Source organism: Gadus chalcogrammus, chromosome 17, assembly GCF_026213295.1.
Source record: "Gadus chalcogrammus isolate NIFS_2021 chromosome 17, NIFS_Gcha_1.0, whole genome shotgun sequence".
Taxonomy (NCBI): Eukaryota; Metazoa; Chordata; class Actinopteri; order Gadiformes; family Gadidae; genus Gadus; species Gadus chalcogrammus.
In genome coordinates, this window is record NC_079428.1 from 81,609 (window position 1) to 100,000 (window position 18,392).

Sequence of the window (18,392 nt, forward strand, 5' to 3'; positions counted from 1 at the left end):
CAGGGATGAAGAGTGGTTTGATATGTCCTTCACTATAAGATTCAGTATTCGGTCATCAAGTATTCGGCTATGTATCTTCCTTGGTAGTCATGGCAGCCATTCCGGATCTGGGACAGGGTTTTGGTGGCTTGTTCTGTGGTGTGATGCAGACAGTGAGGAGCCTGAGTAGGAGGAAACCAGTTAGAAAGAGGCTTGTGGGAGGACTCTAGCTTTAACTGAAGTGTAACAAACCAGGTAGAAAGAGTCTGTTGGGAGGACTCTAGCTTTAACTGTAATGTAACAAACCAGGTAGAAAGAGGCTGGTGGCTGACTCTAGCTTTAGATGTAGTGTAACAATGTCCTCGTGAGCGCAGTGTTCCTCAGGAAGGAGTAAGAGATTGAATGATCGGCGGAGACATACACACATCACACAGATACACACACAAACATACACGTACACAGACACACACAAACACACACATACAAACACATACACACACACACACATACATCACAAACAGACATACACACACACACCCGCCCATGTGCATTATATTTGATTAAATGACAATCCATTACTGTGCTTGAATCAATGCTGAGTCAATTAGTTAAACTGTGTTTCAGACATGGAGGTCAGGAGGACTGATTGATGGGTTGTTGTTCAGCCAATCAGTAGCGAGGAATTCAAACAGGACTGGAGCTTGCTCCTCCCATACCTCATGGGTCTCAGGTTAATTTGTTGGATTCTGCTGATCCCTGGTCCAGGGGCAGGTCTTCACGCTAGACGTTCTCAGAGATTCTCAGTGGAATAAATCAGATGAACATGAATATTTAATCATTTGGAAAAAATATTTTTGTTAAGCTCTTTAAGACTTAAAGCTGATTAAAAACTCAAACATGATATTGGCAACCGAAGCTGGGAGGCTTTTTCTACTGCAGACTGAACCCAACTGACCAGGACCAGGTCTGACCAGGACCAGGTCTGATCCACGCTGGACCAGGACTGAGCTGGTCTCAGAGCAGGTCCACACTGGACCAGGACTGAGCTGGTTTCAGAGCAGGTCTACCCTGGACCAGGTCCACCCTGGACCAGGTCTGATCCACGCTGGACCAGGACTGAGGTGGTATCAGAGCAGGTCCACCCTGGACCAGGTCCACCCTGGACCAGGTCTGACCAGAACCAGGTCTGATGTGTCAGTGCGTCTTTATCTATTGGAAGTGAACACGGCCAGACAACACACCCCTGGAAACCGTTCAACACGGGAGCCTGAACTATGACCTTTGACCTCTCCATGAGTACGTAGCGTCATAACATAGTAACATCTGCGCTCGTTCGACGTCAACTAAAAGACGTCGAACCGCCTGACCGTCCAGCAGTGGCAAGCCAGACTAGAGAGGTGATAGGTGATCTGGGCTCTGCTAGGTGATAGGTGAACTGGGTTATGATAGGTGATCTGGGCTCTGCTAGGTGATAGGTGTTCTGGGTTATGATAGGTGATAGGTGTTCTGGGTTATGATAGGTGATAGGTGAACTGGGTTATGATAGGTGATAGGTGTTCTGGGTTATGATAGGTGATAGGTGAACTGGGTTATGATAGGTGATAGGTGTTCTGGGTTATGATAGGTGATCTGGGCTCTGCTAGGTGATAGGTGTTCTGGGTTATGATAGGTGATAGGTGATCTGGGCTCTGCTAGGTGATAGGTGTTCTGGGTTATGATAGGTGATAGGTGAACTGGGTTATGATAGGTGATAGGTGATCTGGGTTATGATAGGTGATAGGTGATCTGGGCTCTGCTAGGTGATAGGTGTTCTGGGTTATGATAGGTGATAGGTGATCTGGGTTATGATAGGTGATAGGTGTTCTGGGTTATGATAGGTGATAGGTGATCTGGGTTATGATAGGTGATAGGTGATCTGGGCTCTGCTAGGTGATAGGTGAACTGGGTTATGATAGGTGATCTGGGTTATGATAGGTGATAGGTGAACTGGGTTATGATAGGTGAACTGGGTTATGATAGGTGATAGGTGATCTGGGTTATGATAGGTGATAGGTGATCTGGGCTCTGCTAGGTGATAGGTGTTCTGGGTTATGATAGGTGATAGGTGAACTGGGTTATGATAGGTGATAGGTGATCTGGGCTCTGCTAGGTGATAGGTGTTCTGGGTTATGATAGGTGATAGGTGATCTGGGTTATGATAGGTGATAGGTGATCTGGGTTATGATAGGTGAGAGGTGAACTGGGTTATGATAGGTGATAGGTGATCTGGGTTATGATAGGTGATAGGTGATCTTGAGGCAGAGAGCAGGTGGAGTAAAGAGCAGCATTGGAGCTTAACGGTCAATCTACTTCAAGTTGTACGTGGATTCATAATTGTACACAAGCATAGTTTGACAATTCCTAGTGTCATAAATATGGATTACCTGAATACCCTTAGTTAGGGTTAGGGTAAGGGTTAGGTTAACCCTAACCCTAACCTGAATACTCTTAGTTTGGGTTCACGCGTTCCACCTTGAAACCTGATCTCTCCCTGCCCCCCTTCTGGGTGAGTCTCTCTCTCCCTCCTCCCCTTCTGGGTGAGTCTCTCTCTCCCTCCTCCCCTTCTGGGTGAGTCTCTCCCTCCTCCCCTTCTGGGTGAGTCTCTCCCTCCTCCCCTTCTGGGTGAGTCTCTCCCTCCTCCTCTCTGGGTGAGTCTCTCTCTCCCTCCTCCCCCTCTGGGTGAGTCTCTCCCTCCTCCCCTTCTGGGTGAGTCTCTCTCTCCCTCCTCCCCTTCTGGGTGAGTCTCTCCCTCCTCCCCTTCTGGGTGAGTCTCTCTCTCCCTCCTCCCCCTCTGGGTGAGTCTCTCCCTCCTCCCCTTCTGGGTGAGTCTCTCTCTCCCCCTCTGGGTGAGTCTCTCCCTCCCCCTCCTCTCTGGGTGAGTCTCTCTCTCCCCCTCTGGGTGAGTCTCTCTCTCCCTCCTCCCCCTATTGGTGAGTCTCTCTCTCCCTCCTCCCCCTTCTGGGTGAGTCTCTCTCTCTCCCCCCCCCGCCCCTCTGGGTGAGTCTCTCTCTCCCCCTCTGGATGAGTCTCTCTCTCCCCCTATGGGTGAGTCACTCCCTCCCCCTCCTCTCTGGGTGAGTCTCCCCTCTGGGTGAGTCTCTCTATCCCTCCTCCCCCCCTCTGAGTGAGAGTCTCTCTCCCCCTCTGGGTGAGTCTCTCTCTCCCTCCTCCCCCTCTGGGTGAGTCTCTCTCCCTCCTCCTCTCTGGGTGAGTCTCTCTCTCCCTCCTCCCCCTCTGGGTGAGTCTCTCTCTCCCCCGCTGGGTGAGTCTCTCTCCCTCCTCCCCTCTGGGTGAGTCTCTCTCTCCCCCTCTGGGTGAGTCCCTCTCCCACCCCCCAAGAACCAGGGCCTGTGTGTGTGTGTGTGTGTGTGTGTGTGTGTGTGTGTGTGTGTGTGTGTGTGTGTGTGTGTGTGTGTGTGTGTGTGTGTCAGACAGTCACAGTCTAACTGGGAATGTAAACAGTAGGGAGGCCTCATCAGGGCTCAAGACACATCCCATAATACCTCAACATCTGGCTCTGGTCATGTCTGCGGAAGTAACTTAGGCCCCGTCCACACGAAGCCGAAACGGGTGAAACCGTTCCGGTTTCGATCTATCCGGTTTCGGAGTATCTCCGTAAAGACGGAGTCAAGCGAAACCGGGTAGATCTGTAGAAACGCTGTAGTACACATGCCAGGCCCATAAGGGGCGCTGCTTCTGCTACAGAAATCCAGAAGAAAATTAAATAAGAAGAAGAGGCGAGCATGCGCATTAAGGCTGCCCCCCGAACCACTAACTACACAAACAAACAGTCAGTCAACAGTCTCAATAAATAATGGCTTAGCAACCCAACAAGGGACATGATCTGCTGCAGAACGATTACAAGCCTGTAGTCCGCCGTCATCTTTGTTGTTGTGAGTTCTGAGACTCCGCGGGCTTAACAGTCATTGGCTAGAGGGTCGAGGGGTGGGGCGATGACGTCAGTCGGTTTCAGGCGTCCACACGAATCCAAAACGAAACCGGGTCAATTTGAAACCACCTCCGAGGGTGGTTTCAGAAGTTTACGGTTTCGGTCAGCGGATTCACCGGCTTCGTGTGGACGGAAGGCCGAACCGTACAAGACCTTTGAGGTTTCGCCATGAAATCGGCTTCGTGTGGACGGGGCCTAAAAACATCTTCCTTCTATTGTCTCGTGAACTCTCCACACATTCACTTCCATATTCCTTCTGCAGGAATCTTCATCGGTTTGGTAAGGTTTAATTAATAGGATTAATAAGTATATAAATTGACTCTTACTTCAATAACAGCACAGGAGATGACCCTAGTAACCATAGCAACACAACCAACCCAGAACTGAGGCTTACATCTGCAGGGACTACCCCCCTCCCCTTCCCCCTTTCCCCTCCCCCCTCTCCCCTCCCCCCTCTCCCCTCCCCCTTCTCCCTCACCCTCTCCCCCTCCCCCTTCTCCCCTATCCCCTCCCCCTTCTCCCTCTCCCCCCCTCCCCCTCCCTCTTCTCCCCTATCCCCTTCCCCCTCTCCCCTCCCCCCTCTCCCCCTCCACTCAGCCATATGGTTTATGAGGGATTAGAGGCGTGTCCTGTCTACAGAGGCCCCGCCCCGTGCTGCAGATTATCAGAGCTCTCTGGACAGATTGGGGAGGAGAGGGGGAGGAGGGGCGGAGGATAGCGGAGGAGGGAGAGGGGAGGAGGAGGAGAGGAGAGGGGAGGAGGGGCGGAGGATAGCGGAGGAGGGGAGAGGAGAGGAGAGGAGGAGGCGGGAGGAGGGGGGAGGAGGGGAGAGGGGGAGTTGAAGAGGAAGGAAGGGGAGGGTTGCAGAGTGACATCACCGTAGCCGTTTGGACTGGTCATGTGACACACTGGTGACATCAGACGATTCTGGTCGTTTTCGAAATGTTCTTCTTCATGTTTCTGTCTCTTTGGTGTGCTCATATATCAGATCGCCGTATCTGATCCTATGTTACCATAGCAACCTCCCAAAACTTCATAAAGGTAGAGTGCAACGCCTGCTCAGGTGTGCCTGTAGCCTGTAGCATGTAGCACACAAGCACTCCAAATGAGGGGGTGAAGTCACACACACACACACACACACACACACACACACACACACACACACACACACACACACACACACACACAGAAACACAAGCAGGCACACAGACTAATTGGGTGAGTGACATGGCAGGTGATTGGCAGGTTGAGAGGTAGAAGAGGGAAGGAGGTGATTGGGTGATGAAGGTTAATGAGGGAGGAGGTGATTGGGTGATGAAGGTTAATGAGGGAGGAGGTGATTGGGTGATGAAGGTTAGAGAGGGAGGAGGTGATTGGGTGATGAAGGTTAATGAGGGAGGAGGTGATTGGTGAGGAACAGGAAGGTGTCAGGTCTCTTCTGGTTCGTGCTGAGGCAGCAGACTCATGTGGTCCTGATTGGTCAAAGTGTCCTGGCGGGGGAGGTGTATTCACATCGTGGTTATGTCTCGTTTACGTCGTGTTCATGTCATGTTTACGTTGCGTTTACGTTGTGTTTACGTTGTGTTTATGTCTCGTTTACGTCGTGTTCATGTCGTGTTTACATCGTGTTTATGTCGTGTTTACATCGTGTTTACATCTCGGCGTCGCTAGCTTTGCTTTAGCTCTCAGTTTACTACGAACTATTCTATCCCATGCCTTCAATTCTTAGCATTATAAGTCCTTCATTAAGTCGGTCATTATATGATCATTCATGTATTCATTGCTCGGAAACAGCCTTCATACTGTTCTGCTCCCACTGAGGGAACAAGAGGAACCAGAGCGCACACACACACACACACACACACACGCACACACACACACACACACACACACACACACACACACACACACACACGCACACACACACACACACACACACACACACACACACACACAAACACACACACACACATCTTAAAGGACTCATTCAAAAGTCGTCCATTGTTCGATGCAATCTCGTCGGATGGAAAGATCGTTTGTGACTCACTGATTAATAAAGATGGCATCAATAGGCTTCGGGCTGAACTGGGAGACTGAGGAGGCGTGGAGACCAACTGACCTGTTAGATTAAAACAATCGGCCAATGACAAATGCCCTTTCTGCACTTTCTGTCAATGAATGATTGCCTTGTAAGCCTTTTATTTGAGAGTGTGGAGATTTATTCAACAAACCCTGGTAGCAAACCACAATATACATAATTAACAACTAGCTACAGCTAGTTATCTTTACAAAAAATTACTGTCTGCTGCTAGCTAGCTAAAACCTAAATAACTAGTTACCGCTACTTACCTTAAACCAAAATAACTTGCTATCGTAGCTTTGCATGGCGAGCAGGTAACCAGTGGGCCATGTGACGTGGTCTGGACCCAGTGGGTCATGTGGCTTGGAGAGGGTGGTGAGCTCCCCCCCCCAGCACCAGAAAACAAAAGAGAGAGAGAGAGAGAGAGAGAGAGAGAGAGAGAGAGAGAGAGAGAGAGAGAGAGAGAGAGAGAGAGAGAGAGAGAGAGAGAGCGCTCCGGGGTAGCACTAAGCTCCAGCGGTGGTAGACCGTCAGACCGGATCACTGTGGACCGCTTTGTGTCCCAGCCGGGGACTCGGGCTCAGGAAGGGGGGTGGCAGCAGAACTCCCCTCTGGTAGCGAGCGGAGCCCGCAGGCAGGTGGGGCGGTTGTCATGGGCAACGCGGCAATATGCCAGGTGTGCAGAACTGACCAGGGCCTAAAGCCTGAGGTCGGGGGGGGGGCTCTGACCAACCTCTACTGCCCCAAACACCTGCCCCCGCACCGCCCGCCGGTAAGAGACCTCCATCACCAGCTGGGGCAGGGTGGGTGCTATGCTAATGCTATGCTAGCATGATTAAAGGAGCTTTCGATGGGACGCGAGCATGGTGTGTGGGTGACACTACTCAATGGTGTTTGTGTGTGTTTAAGGGACTGTTTATATATATGTAAGTGTGTTTGTGTGTGCGTGTTTTATTGTCTGTGTTTACATGTGTTTTGTGTTTGATTGTGTTTGTATATGTGTGTTTATGTGTGTTTTCAAGGGTTTGTGTACATATATAGAGAGAAAGATAGAGAGGGAGGGAGAGAGAGGGATGAAGGGACAGAGACGGAGAGAAAGAGAGAGAGCTTGACAGAAAGGGAGAGAGAGAGAAAGAGAGGGAGAGAGAGAGGGATGAAGGGAGAGAGAGAGAGGGATGAAGGGAGAGAGAGAGAGAGAGAGAGAGAGAGAGAGAGAGAGAGAGAGAGAGAGAGAGAGAGAGAGAGGGAGAGAGAGGGATGAAGGGAGAGAGAGAGAGGGATGAAGGGAGGACAAGAACCAAAAATAAATAGAGCAGAACAACATTATTGATAAGAGGAAAATAGTATGTGTGTCTGTGTGTGAGCATGTGTGCGTGTGTGTGTGTAATCAAAGCTAGAATCAAATACAAACTAGACTCAATGAACATTGACAACAAGGATCACTCATGTTGAATCAGACAACAGGATGTGGATGTTTCAGACAACAGGATGTGGATGTTTTAGACAACAGGATGTGGATGTTTCAGACAACAGGATGTGGATGTTTCAGACAACAGGATGTGGATGTTTTAGACAACAGGATGTGGATGTTTCAGACAACAAGATGTGGATGTTTCAGACAACAGGATGTGGACGTTTGAGGCTGTTCTCCGCTCATCTACTCCATTCTTCTGATCCACTCTGAGGTCTGAGGGTTAGGGTTAGGGTTAGGGTTAGGGTGAGGGGCCGCTGGTCAGGGTTAGGGTTAGGGTGAGGGTGAGGGTTAGGGTTAGGGTTAGGGTGAGGGGCCGCTGGTCAGGGTTAGGGTTAGGGTTAGGGTGAGGGGCCGCTGGTCAGGGTTAGGGTTAGGGTTAGGGTGAGGGGCCGCTGGTCAGGGTTAGGGTTAGGGTTAGGGTGAGGGTGAGGGTGAGGGTGAGGGTTATGGTGAGGGGTCGCTGGTCGGTCAGGAGGGGGGGAGCCAGCGCCGCTACTCTATCAGAGTCACGGCACAACGTTATACAAGGATTATCCTCGGAAAATAAAGCCTTACACATTCACAAGACACACACACACACACACACACACACACACACACACAAACCCCCCCCACACACACACACACACAGACACACACACACACAGACACACACACATCTCACTCACACACACACACAGAAACACAAACACACACTCAATCTCACTCACGCACACAGAAACACACACACAATTTGTAAATATTCTGCCGACGTTACCATCTCAACGAATAGCACAGAGCAGCCCTGTTGTCATGGTTACCTGATGAGCAAGAGCAGCAGCCATCTCCGTGGTAACTGAGAGTGGCGTGGTGGCTGCCACCCTCCCTCCTATTGGCCGAGCTCTACGGGATCTGCATTATTGATCAGCTTCCTCACATACAACCCTCAGTCATTTTTCACGTTCACCCATTTCTGGTTTCACACTTATTCTTGTTTAGCCCCCATTGAGCTCCAGATAGCATGTAGCTCTAGGTAGTGCTTTGCTCTAGGTAGCATTTAGCTCCAGATAGCATCTAGCTCTAGGTAGAGCTTTTCTCTATGGAGCATTTAGCTCCAGATAGCATGTAGCTTTAGGTAGCTAGGTTTCCACTCTTCCATATATGGTCGTCGTCAGATCAAATGATTTGCCGGATCTTTCCCATCTTCTCGGGAGAGGAGGGAACATGATGTCCCTAATTTTAAACCTCTGTAACATCATTTTCAGCTCAAACCATTCAATGATTTCTTTCCCCTTGCTCCCACCGAAAGCAGGTCTGATGTAGTCCGTGTGTTGACTAATACCTGGTGTTGAACGCCCATGAGCAATCAAACATCAGACCTGGAGGTGTGGGGTTAGGGTTAGGGTCAGGGTATGGGTTAGGGTTAACCCTAATCCTAACTCTAACCCTTCAGGAGGCTCTTAAACAGGACTTCTGACTTGGTTCAGTGGATTTAGATGTGCACTTTGGTGGTTTGTTTGGCAGTGTTGCAGACAGGAGCCTAGAGCGTTAGGTAGCAGAGTTCTGAGGTAATGATGAACAGAGAGTCACACAGAACTCCTCGGCAGCAGCTGTGGCAGAGCTTCATCCTCACATTCTTCTTCACTCTATTAAACCCTGCCCTACCATAAGGCTACTGTCGGTGGTGGGTACGCGAGCCAGATTTAGCGTAACCAAGCTTTCACGCTCCTACCTGCACCATTCCGCACTGAACCGTTCCAAAGCACTCGGTGGAAACGAGGCATTACACTGAGTGAGTTGTAGAAGTCCATGCACTGGAGTCGCTGAGTGGCTTGCACTCCGCTGGAACGTGTCACCTTCATCAGAAACCTGGCACATGGCCTCAGTGTGTGAGAATGCAGCGGATTGGGTTAGCTGGATGAGCATGGTGATGTTAGGGACGCTGTGTCTCTATTGGACCGAGGCTGCAAACCGTGTCAGGTATTGGAAAGACAGAGAGAACTGCTGAATCATTCTGCGTCCTCCTGAATGCGTCAGAACACACACAGGGCTACTGGAATGCAATACAAGATATCCACACAGCCTTTTGAATGGATCCATGATATTGTTGTGTTTCATGAATTCAACCAGACAAGTGTTTCATTTGTTATGGTTAGTGTCGCAGCAGACAAACCTTTGAAATAAGAAGATCTATGAACACTGCACATCCTGCTCCTGTTTGAGACCTCAGCTCACTGGGGAATGAATGGTGAAGCTAACAATACATCCCAGTGATTTGGCTCCCCCTTTTGCCTCCTGTGTCTCCTCATCTAGTCGGACAGCAACACCAGCTTCCTGCGAGCAGCGAGAGCCGGCAACGTAGACAAGGTTCTGGAATATTTGAAGGGAGGCGTGGACATCAGCACCTGCAACCAGGTAGGAAAACCCCCATCCTCTCCCAGGGCAGGGTGGAGGAGGAGGTGGATTTACCTATTTATCAATTCTCTCTACTTGAAGGTTGGGTATGGAATTCTCTTTTTTGGCAATTTTTGCAAAATTACTTGAAATCCTAATCATAACCCAATTACAGCCACTGAGTTAGAAGTACTGACATGAAAATTAACCCGCAACCTTTCAGCTTTGAACCCACCCCCCCTACCCGGGTTAGGGTTAGGGTTAGGGTTAGCTAACACTAACACTAACCCTAACCCTACCCGGGCCGTCCTACCCGGTCAGGCATGTCAGACCCCAGGTCGGACCGCCATGTGGGACATGGGGAGGAAGAATGGAGAACCTTTCAGAACATCTTCTGCATGTTATCCCACAGCAACGCTGCCCTCCTATTGGTGGATAGTTGAGAGGACATAGAGGAGCAGGGCTATTTAAAGCCCGCCAGCATGTTAGCTAACTCTGTGTAGCCGGCCAGGGGCTGTAAATAGCATCACCCTGGCAACGCTGGTGTTAAAGCAACAGTCACATGGTGTACTTGACTGTTCATCTATTAATAGACCTGCTCACCCCGCAGCCACAGTGGTTCACAGGGTAAACCTTCTGGAGGCCTCGGTCTCACTGGGGGCTTCTTAAAGGGGAGACACTTATTACAATTAAATAATTAAAGGTACGACCGTTAAACTAGCATTAGACTGGATGGAGGAGATCAGAGGGACGAGGTCCTGATGAGGGGAGGAGGAGGAGGAGGAAGAGGAGGAGGAGGTGAGGGAGGAGGAGGAGGAGGAGGAAGAGGAGGAGGAGGAGAGGGAGGAGGAGAAGGGGGAGGAGGCGGAGAGGGAGGAGGAGGAGAGGGAGGAAGAGCAGAGGGAGGAGGAGGAGGAGGAGGAGAGAGGGGAGGAGGAGAGGGAGGAGGAGAGAGGGGAGGAGGAGGAGGAGAGGGAGGAGGAGGAGGGGGAGGAGGTCCTGATGAGGGGAGGAGGAGAGAGACGAGGAGGAGAAGGAGGAGGAGGAGGAGAGGGAGGAGGAGAGGGAGGAGGGGGAGGAGGAGGAGATGGAGGAGGAGGAGGAGAGGGAGGAGGAGGAGGAGGGGGAGCAGGTCCTGATGAGGGGAGGAGGAGGAAGGGGGAGGAGGAGAGAGAGGAGGAGGAGGGGGAGGAGGAGGAGAGACAGGAGGAGGTCCTGATGAGGGGAGGAGGAGGAAGGGGGAAGAGGAGGAGAGGGAGGAGGAGCAGAGGGAGGCCCTCCTGATGAGGGCAACTCATCTGTGGACGCAGAGCGGCCATCTTGATGATCCCGTGGGAGGGGCTTTGGCCGTGATGATTTTGCGTGGCTCGTGTTTGTATTCGACATCCCTTTGGTTCCTGGCGGCTGTCTGTGGACATCTCTGTTGGAGTAGGAGAATACGAGACACCAGCTCTATAACTACACAAAGCTCTCACACAAGACTCCCTCACAGCTTCTTGCTGGAATCACTGTGAATCACACACATTCCCGATCAGTAGAGTGATGGGGCCTGTTGAAGGTGCATATGGGTACAGTATATTACGTCTGAACCCATTCATCCCTGCTGTGGAAAAGCCCATCCCAAGGTAGTGGTGTGTTGGGCATGATCCTCCTCTCATCCACCCTTAAACCACCAGAGCTCTCCACAGCGTCCCAGACAGATTTAATCCTGCCTGAGTGATATTGAAATGGGAATGATTTTCCTCTGAAAGCCGTCTGTCCGGTGTGTTGCAACAAACAAACGGATGACAACGCGGTCGTGATCCTACTGTACGCTGCCTACCGACCCTGTAGAGGGGATCTGACCCTATGGAGGTGATCTGACCCTGTAGAGGGGATCTGACCCTATGGAGGTGATCTGACCCTGTAGAGGGGATCTGACCCTGTAGAGGCGATCTGACCCTATGGAGGGGATCTGACCCTGTAGAGGCGATCTGACCCTATGGAGGTGATCTGACCCTATGGAGGGGATCTGACCCTGTGGAGGGGATCTGACCCTGTAGAGGGGATCTGACCCTATGGAGGGGATCTGACCCTATGGAGGGGATCTGACCCTGTGGAGGGGATCTGACCCTGTAGAGGGGATCTGACCCTATGGAGGGGATCTGACCCTGTGGAGGGGATCTGACCCTGTAGAGGGGATCTGACCCTATGGAGGTGATCTGACCCTGTAGAGGGGATCTGACCCTGTAGAGGCGATCTGACCCTATGGAGGTGATCTGACCCTGTAGAGGGGATCAGTCGAGGGGGATCTGACCCTATGGAGGGGATCTGACCCTGTGGAGGGGATCTGACCCTGTAGAGGGGATCTGACCCTATGGAGGTGATCTGACCCTGTAGAGGGGATCTGACCCTGTAGAGGGGATCTGACCCTGTAGAGGGGATCAGTCGAGGGGGATCTGACCCTATGGAGGGGATCTGACCCTGTGGAGGGGATCTGACCCTGTAGAGGGGATCTGACCCTATGGAGGGGATCTGACCCTGTGGATGGAATCTGATCCTATGGAAGGGATCTGACCCTGTAGAGGGGATCTGACCCTGTGGAGGGGATCTGACCCTGTAGAGGGGATCTGACCCTGTAGAGGGGATCTGACCCTATGGAGTTGATCTGACCCTGTAGAGGGGATCTGACCCTGTGCTGTGGGATCTGCCCCTATTGAGGGGATCTGACGCTGTGCTGTGGGATCTGCCCCTATTGAGGGGATCTGCCCCTATGGAGGGGATCTGACCCTGTGCTTGGGGATCTGACCCTGTGCTGGGGGATCTGACCCTGTGGAGGGGATCTGACCCTGTAGAGGGGATCTGACCCTGAAGAGGGGATCTGACCCTGTAGAGGGGATCTGACCCTGTGCTGTGGGATCTGACCCTGTAGAGGGGATCTGACCCTGTAGAGGGGATCTGACCCTGAAGAGGGGATCTGACCCTATGGAGGGGATCTGACCCTGTAGAGGGGATCTGACCCTGTAGAGGGGATCTGACCCTGTATAGGGGATCTGACCCTGTAGAGGGGATCTGACCCTCTATAGGGGATCTGACCCTGTAGAGGGGATCTTAACCTGTTGAGGGGATCTGACCCTGTGCTGTGGGATCTGACCCTATGGCGGGGATCTGACCCTGTGGAGGGGATCTTAACCTGTTGAGGGGATCTGACCCTGTGCTGTGGGATCTGACCCTATGGCGGGGATCTGACCCTGTGGAGGGGATCTTAACCTGTTGAGGGGATCTGACACTGTGGAGGGGATCTGACCCTGTGCTGTGTCCCTCCCCAGAATGGGCTCAACGCGCTGCACCTGGCCGCTAAGGAGGGCCACATGGAGCTGGTGGAGGAGCTGCTGGACCGCGGAGCCGGAGTGGACTCTGCTACCAAGGTACTGTAGAACCAAGACTCATCCTGTAGAACTAAGACTCTAGAATAAAGACCCATCCTGTAGAACCAAGACTCATCCTGTAGAACTAAGGCTCTAGAATAAAGACCCATCCTGTAGAACCAAGACTCATCCTGTAGAACTAAGACTCATCCTGTAGAACCAAGACTCATCCTGTAGAACCAAGACTGTAGAACCAAGACTGTAGAACCAAGACTCATCCTGTAGAACCAAAACTCTAGAATAAAGACTCATCCTGTAGAACCAAGACTCATCCTGTAGAACCAAGACTCATCCTGTAGAACCAAGACTCATCCTGTAGAACCAAGACTCCTCCTGTAGAACTAAGACCCATCCTGTAGAACCAAGACTCATCCTGTAGAACCAAGACTCATCCTGTAGAACTAAGACCCATCCTGTAGAACCAAGACTCATCCTGTAGAACCAAGACTCATCCTGTAGAACCAAGACTCATCCTGTAGAACTAAGACTCTAGAATAAAGACCCATCCTGTAGAACCAAGACTCATCCTGTAGAACCAAGACTCATCCTGTAGAACCAAGACTCTAGAATAAAGACCCATCCTGTAGAACCAAGACTCATCCTGTAGAACTAAGACCCCATCCTGTAGAACCTAGACTCATCCTGTAGAACCAAGACTCATCCTGTAGAACCAAGACTGTAGAACCAAGACTGTAGAACTAAGACTCATCCTGTAGAACCAAAACTCAAAAATAAAGACCCATCCTGTAGAACCAAGACTCATCCTGTAGAACCAAGACTCATCCTGTAGAACCAAGACTGTAGAACCAAGACTGTAGAACCAAGACTCATCCTGTAGAACTAAGACTCTAGAATAAAGACCCATCCTGTAGAACCAAGACTCATCCTGTAGAACCAAGACTAATCCTGTAGAACCAAGACTGTAGAACCAAGACTGTAGAACCAAGACTCATCCTGTAGAACCAAAACTCTAAAATAAAGACCCATCCTGTAGAACCAAGACTCATCCTGTAGAACCAAGACTCATCCTGTAGAACCAAGACTGTAGAACCAAGACTCATCCTGTAGAACCAAGACTCATCCTGTAGAACCAAGACTGTAGAACCAAGACTCATCCTGTAGAACCAAGACTCATCCTGTAGAACTAAGACTCTAGAATAAAGACCCATCCTGTAGAACCAAGACACATCCTGTAGAACCAAGACTCATCCTGTAGAACCAAGACTGAAAAATGATCAAACCTCCAGCTTTGGTCCATCATAGCATGCACACACAAACACACACACACACACACATGCAAGCACAAACGTGCAAACGCACACACACACGTCACACATTCATGCACATACACACAAACACAAACCTGTCCATCCATGCACACCCGCACACACACAATGCTACACCAAAACATTGTTAATGATGTAATAAACGCAGATCACCATGATACTGCCCCGTGGTTGCCTAGCAGCAAACTGACACTGAGCTCCACAACGTCGCGGTATCCATTCCCTCACCTCATAACTGACCGGGACAGGGAGAACGTGCATTAAGCACCAGCACTGGGGTGTACACATTGATGTAGTTATAATCATGATATATCATCAGTTATTAAGTGAGTATGTATATGTTGGCTAGCACTGCCCCGACAAACACCAGCAGCTGCCCACAGTGTGTGGGCTGAATTTAACATCACAAGAACAAGAAACGTACAGAGACACCAGCGCTGCATGCTGTTGTCTCTGGTCCTCATGTCTCTTGTCCTCATGTCTCTGGCCCTCATGGCCCTCATGGTCCTCATGGTCCTCATGTCTCTGGTCCTCATGGTCCTCATGTCTCTGGTCCTCATGGTCCTCATGTCTCTGGTCCTCATGGTCCTCATGTCTCTGGTCCTCATGTCTCATGGTCCTCATGTCTCTGGTCCTCATGGTCCTCATGGTCCTCATGTCTCTGGCCATCATGGCCCTCATGGTCATCATGTCTCTGGTCCTCATGGTCCTCATGGTTCTCATGGTCTTCATATCTCTGGTCCTCATGGTCCTCATGTCTCTGGTCCTCATGGTCCTCATCTCTCTGGTCCTCTTGTCTTTGGTCCTCATGGTTCTCATGGTCCTCATGTCTCTGGTCCTCATGTCTCTGGTCCTCATGGTCCTCATGTCTCTGGTCCTCAGGGTTCTCATGGTCCTCATGACTCTGGTCCTCATGTCTTATGGTTCTCATGGTCCTCATGTCTCTGGTCCTCATGGTCCTCATGTCTCTGGGCTCATGGTTCTCATGGTCCTCATGTCTCAGGTCCTCATGTCTCATGGTTCTCATGGTCCTCATGTGTCTCTGCAGAAAGGGAACACAGGGCTCCACATCTCCTCTCTGGCGGGCCAGCTGGACGTGGTGAAAATCCTCATCAAACGGGGCGCTGAGATCAACTCACAATCTCAGGTACACAGCATCAACCTTTAACAATCAATAACTGATAATTGATAACCAATAACTAACTATTGATCAGCCCTGGGTCTCATTTAATCAATCACAAACTATTGATAATCAATAACTAACTATTAATGAGCCAAGGCTCATATTTAATCAAAACTAACTTTTGATCCTCAATAACCAGCTGCTTATCAGCCCTTGATCTCATTTAATCAATAAATAACTATCGATAATCAATAACTAACTATTGATTACCAATAACTCACTATTGATAATCAATAACATACTATTGATAAACAATGACTAACTATTGATGAGCCACAAGTCTTATTTTATCAATACTAACTATTGATAACCTATAACTAACTATTGATAATAAATAAATAACTATTGGTTTGCCGTTGGTTTCATTTAATCAATAACAAACTAATGATCAATAACTAACTATTAATAATCAATAACCAACTATTCTTTATTCATAACTAACTATTGATAACCAATAACATACTATTGATAATCAATTACAAACTATTGCTAATAAATTACTTACTATTGATAACCATTAACTGACTTTTGATAATCAATAAATAACTATTGATGAGCCAAGGGTCATATTTAATCTATAACTTACTATCGAAAATCTAAATTATTGGTATGGTCTCTTTAATTTATGAATTGATCTTACTATTGATAAGCTCATTCAATCATTAACAAACCAATGATCATCAATAACCAACCATTGATAGAGTGTTCCCCATGTGTTCTGCAGAATGGCTTCACTCCGCTCTACATGGCGGCCCAGGAGAACCACCTGGAGGTGGTGCGGTACCTGCTGGAGCACGGCGGGAACCAGAGCACCGCCACCGAGGTGAGCGCACATCACTTGCAGCCCAACCCTAACCCTATTAGCCAGGACAGAGCTACAACCATTACCTTAACTAGAACAGAGCTACAGCCCTAACCTTAACCAGGACAGAGCTACAACCGTTACCTTAACTAGGACAGAGCTACAACACCTACCTTAACTAAGACAGAGCTACAGCCCTAACTTTAACTAGGACAGAGCTACCAGCCCTAACCTTAACCAGGACAGAGCTACAGCCCTAACCTTAACCAGGCCAGAGCTACAGCCCTAACCTTAACTAGGAAAGAGCTACAGCCCTAACCTTAACTAGGACAGAGCTACAGCACTTACCTTAACTAGGACAGAGCTACAACACTTACCTTAACTAAGAAATAGCTACAGCCCTAACCTTAACCAGGACAGAGCTACAGTCCTAACCTTAACCAGGACAGAGCTACCAGCCCTAACCTTAACTAGGACAGAGCTACAGCCCTAACCTTAACCAGGACAGAGCTACAGCCCTAACCTTAACTAGGAGAGAGCTACAGCCCTAACCTTAACCAGGACAGAGCTACAGCCCTAACCTTAACCAGGCCAGAGCTACCAGCCCTAACCTTAACTAGGACAGAGCTACAGCCCTAACCTTAACCAGGACAGAGCTACAGACCTAACCTTAACCAGGCCAGAGCTACAGCCCTAACCTTAACCAGGACAGAGCTGCAGCCCTAACCTTAACTAGGACAGAGCTACAGCCCTAACCTTAACCAGGACAGAGCTACAGCCCTAACCTTAACCAGGACAGAGCTACAGCCCTAACCTTAACCAGGACAGAGCTACAGCCCTAACCTTAACCAGGACAGAGCTACCAGCCCATACCTTAACCAGGACAGAGCTACAGCCCTAACCTTAACCAGGACAGAGCTACAGCCCTAACCTTAACCAGGACAGAGCTACAGCCCTAACCTTAACCAGGACAGAGCTACAGACCTGTTGTCACCTAGGACAGATTGAGGTAACCGTAGTCAGAGTTGAGGTAACCTGGTCTGTGTTGGGCCCCAGGACGGCTTCACCCCGCTGGCGATCGCTCTGCAGCAGGGCCACAATCAGGTGGTGTCGCTGCTGCTGGAGAACGACACCAAGGGGAAGGTCCGTCTGCCCGCTCTGCACATCGCCGCCCGCAAAGACGACACCAAGTCGGCCGCGCTGTTGCTGCAGAACGACCACAACGCCGACGTCCAGTCCAAGGTACCAGGACCACTGCTGCACGCACACTGAGGGCAAGGAGTATATAGTGGGGCTCCAGATCTGGGTCCGGGGTTAGGGTAACCCTAACCCTATATAGTGGGGCTCCAGATCTGGGTCCGGGGTTAGGGTAACCCTAACCCTAACCCTAACCCTATATAGTGGGGCTCCAGATCTGGGTCCGGGCTTCCTTGTTGAGTTCAAGTAGTTACAAGTTGGCGGAAAAAAAATGGTTGGCGACTCCTGGGGAGTACGACTCTCTCACTCCGGCGGTCCGCAACGAAACAGCAGATCACCACAACGTGGTGGCCCATGGCCATGAGGGGCAGGGAACCTGTGGGGCGGGGGTTACAGACCCAGGAGGCCTACGGGGCGCGGTCTGTGGGGACGCCCGGAGGGAGCCCCCTGGAGGGGCGGAGCTCCCCACCTCCCCCACCACCACCTCCCCCACCCGGCCCCGAGCGCCTCCATCCGGCCTGAGCACCTCCACCCGGCCCCGAGCACCTCCTCCACCACCAACACCATCCGTCCCAGAGCTATGTCGCGTCGCTACGGGCTACGTTGCATTGCTACGTCGTGTT

The 18,392-nt window shown here is 50.5% G+C and overlaps 1 protein-coding gene across 1 annotated transcript in view; it reads left to right on the top strand.

The window, feature by feature from the left end:
- LOC130370043 (ankyrin-2-like) overlaps positions 1 to 18,392 on the top strand; it is a 107,390-nt gene that overhangs the window by 27,259 nt on the left and 61,739 nt on the right. Inside the window, exons 2-6 of the mRNA XM_056575674.1 lie at positions 9,814 to 9,915; positions 13,203 to 13,301; positions 15,636 to 15,734; positions 16,495 to 16,593; positions 17,629 to 17,814. Of these exons, the coding sequence (XP_056431649.1) occupies positions 9,814 to 9,915; positions 13,203 to 13,301; positions 15,636 to 15,734; positions 16,495 to 16,593; positions 17,629 to 17,814 (585 nt within the window). The remainder of the gene's footprint in view (positions 1 to 9,813; positions 9,916 to 13,202; positions 13,302 to 15,635; positions 15,735 to 16,494; positions 16,594 to 17,628; positions 17,815 to 18,392) is intronic.